Source organism: Bison bison, unplaced genomic scaffold (genome assembly GCF_000754665.1).
Source record: "Bison bison bison isolate TAMUID 2011002044 unplaced genomic scaffold, Bison_UMD1.0 scf7180017864180, whole genome shotgun sequence".
Classification (NCBI taxonomy): Eukaryota; Metazoa; Chordata; class Mammalia; order Artiodactyla; family Bovidae; genus Bison; species Bison bison.
Window position 1 is genome coordinate 9,386,866 of NW_011494752.1, and position 1,751 is coordinate 9,388,616.

Sequence of the window (1,751 nt, forward strand, 5' to 3'; positions counted from 1 at the left end):
GCAGCCTGAGCCAGCCCAGCCACATGTCCACTTGGATGAAGACCCTCATCTGTGGTCCCGTGATGACAACATGCAAAATGCCCTTCCTCCCGTGGTTCTCAAAATGGGGTCCCTGGACAAGCAGCTGCCTAGGGAAGCAGATTCTCAGACCCCCATCTCCGACCGACCGAGTCAGAAACTGCTGGGGGCGGGGGGAGGTTCGGGTTTTGACACCCTGCTCCCCTACCCCACCCCCAACCTAGGTCTAAAGCCTGAGAACCACCGCTCTCCATGAAGAGCTGCTCTGAGCCTGGCAGCTGCAGAAAGCAGAGACAGGATGGATGCAGAGGGGTCCTTCTGAGGGTCACTACGAGCAAGCCCCAAGCTCCTGGGCACTCAAGGAGGCCGAGCTCACAGTAAGACCTAGAGGGCTGGGAGCCTGGTGAGGAAGGGCTTTCCCAGCGTCGCACTATGTGATGGAAACTGCCGGCCCAGACCCCCAGTGGTGGGGAAGCGGCCGGAAGGGGCACAGCAGGCTTGCTGCTCTGGGCCACGTAACAGGTACACAGGCTTGAAAGGTAGCCGTGGCTCTCAGAGCCTCCCCTGGCCTAGGCCTGATCCCACCCACCTGTGCAGAGGGTGCCTGAGATGGCTGATCGCTTGGCTTGCACGGTGTCTGCGGCTCCCAGGGCTGTCCCCACTCGGACACAGACCGCGATGCTGAGCCCCATGGGGATCTGGGCTCAGAGACAAGAAGGTACGGTCAGCCCCCCTCCTACCCCAGGCCAAGAGGGAGGGAAGCAGGGTGTTCCTGGCTGCTGGTAACCAGCCATGAGATTGGCAGCTGGCAGGTGGGGTGGGGATACCCCAAGCAAGCCAGCCAAAGCCCCACCCTGGCTGAGCCATCAGACACCACAGGCAGCCAAAATCAACACACAGCCAAAACCTCATGAGTAAACATGACATAAAGAGGCGAGTGTAGTCGTAAGTCTGTCAGAAAAGGTCCCTGCGAGAAAAACATCGACACCACTTGCAACATAAGAATCACCTTATAAATCAGTTTTGTACAGGTAGGTTTTTGCGACTCCCTTGATTAAAGCTGTGGTCACAGAGTATGCACCCCAGGAGGCTGGCAGAGGCTGTACAAGCGACACGGGATGCCCCACGTGTCCTTGAAGAGGAAGGAACTGTGGAGAGTCCTTTCCCCGGCAGAGGCACGGAAGGGCCCCCAGAGGGCTCTGTTCCCCAGAGCCCACCACTAGGGGTGTGCAAGAACATGGGCCCACTGCCAAAGGGAATGTCCCGTTTTTCAAAAAAGTGCAAAAATCCAGATAGTGACGTGAAATCTCCCAATTTTAAACGATTCCAATCAATTCAAAACAATTCCAACATGGAGAGTTCTGTATCACCCTTGGCAGAATGGCTGTGGGCCACGTGTGCCTGTTAGGGCCTGGGTCTGGTGGACACAGGAGGTCTGGAGGGTCCCTCAGGAGACAGAAATGGCCTCTGGGGGGACAGCTGCCCCTCCCCCTCTGACACCCCCAGGCTGTCAGGGGGTTGGGCTGGGGGCAGAACAAAAGGTGCCCCCCATGGGTCTCACCATGTAGATGACGGTGGCCACCTCGTAGATGACCGCTTGGGCAGAGAGGTCGAGCACGCTGAGCAGGCCTGCAGAGGCGCGGCAGGAACACAGTGAGTGCCCAGCCAGCTGACCAACAGCCCTGGGCTGACAGAGTGCCCCTTGCTCTTGGGGCCAAGGGGCCAGTGGCTTT

At 58.7% G+C, this 1,751-nt stretch overlaps 1 protein-coding gene across 5 annotated transcripts in view; it reads right to left on the reverse strand.

Annotated features, from left to right (window-relative positions):
* Nucleotides 1-1,751, reverse strand: part of SLC47A2 (solute carrier family 47 (multidrug and toxin extrusion), member 2) — a 17,951-nt gene that overhangs the window by 7,616 nt on the left and 8,584 nt on the right. For 3 of the 5 annotated variants that reach the window (XM_010842927.1, XM_010842922.1, XM_010842925.1), the window contains exons 10-11: nt 1,580-1,647; nt 608-716 (exon numbers count right to left, since the gene is read on the reverse strand). The exons of 1 other annotated variant lie outside the window; for it this stretch is intronic. In XM_010842927.1, the coding sequence (XP_010841229.1) occupies nt 608-716; nt 1,580-1,647 (177 nt within the window). The remainder of the gene's footprint in view (nt 1-607; nt 717-1,579; nt 1,648-1,751) is intronic. One more of the 5 variants, XM_010842924.1, reaches the window with a different exon arrangement.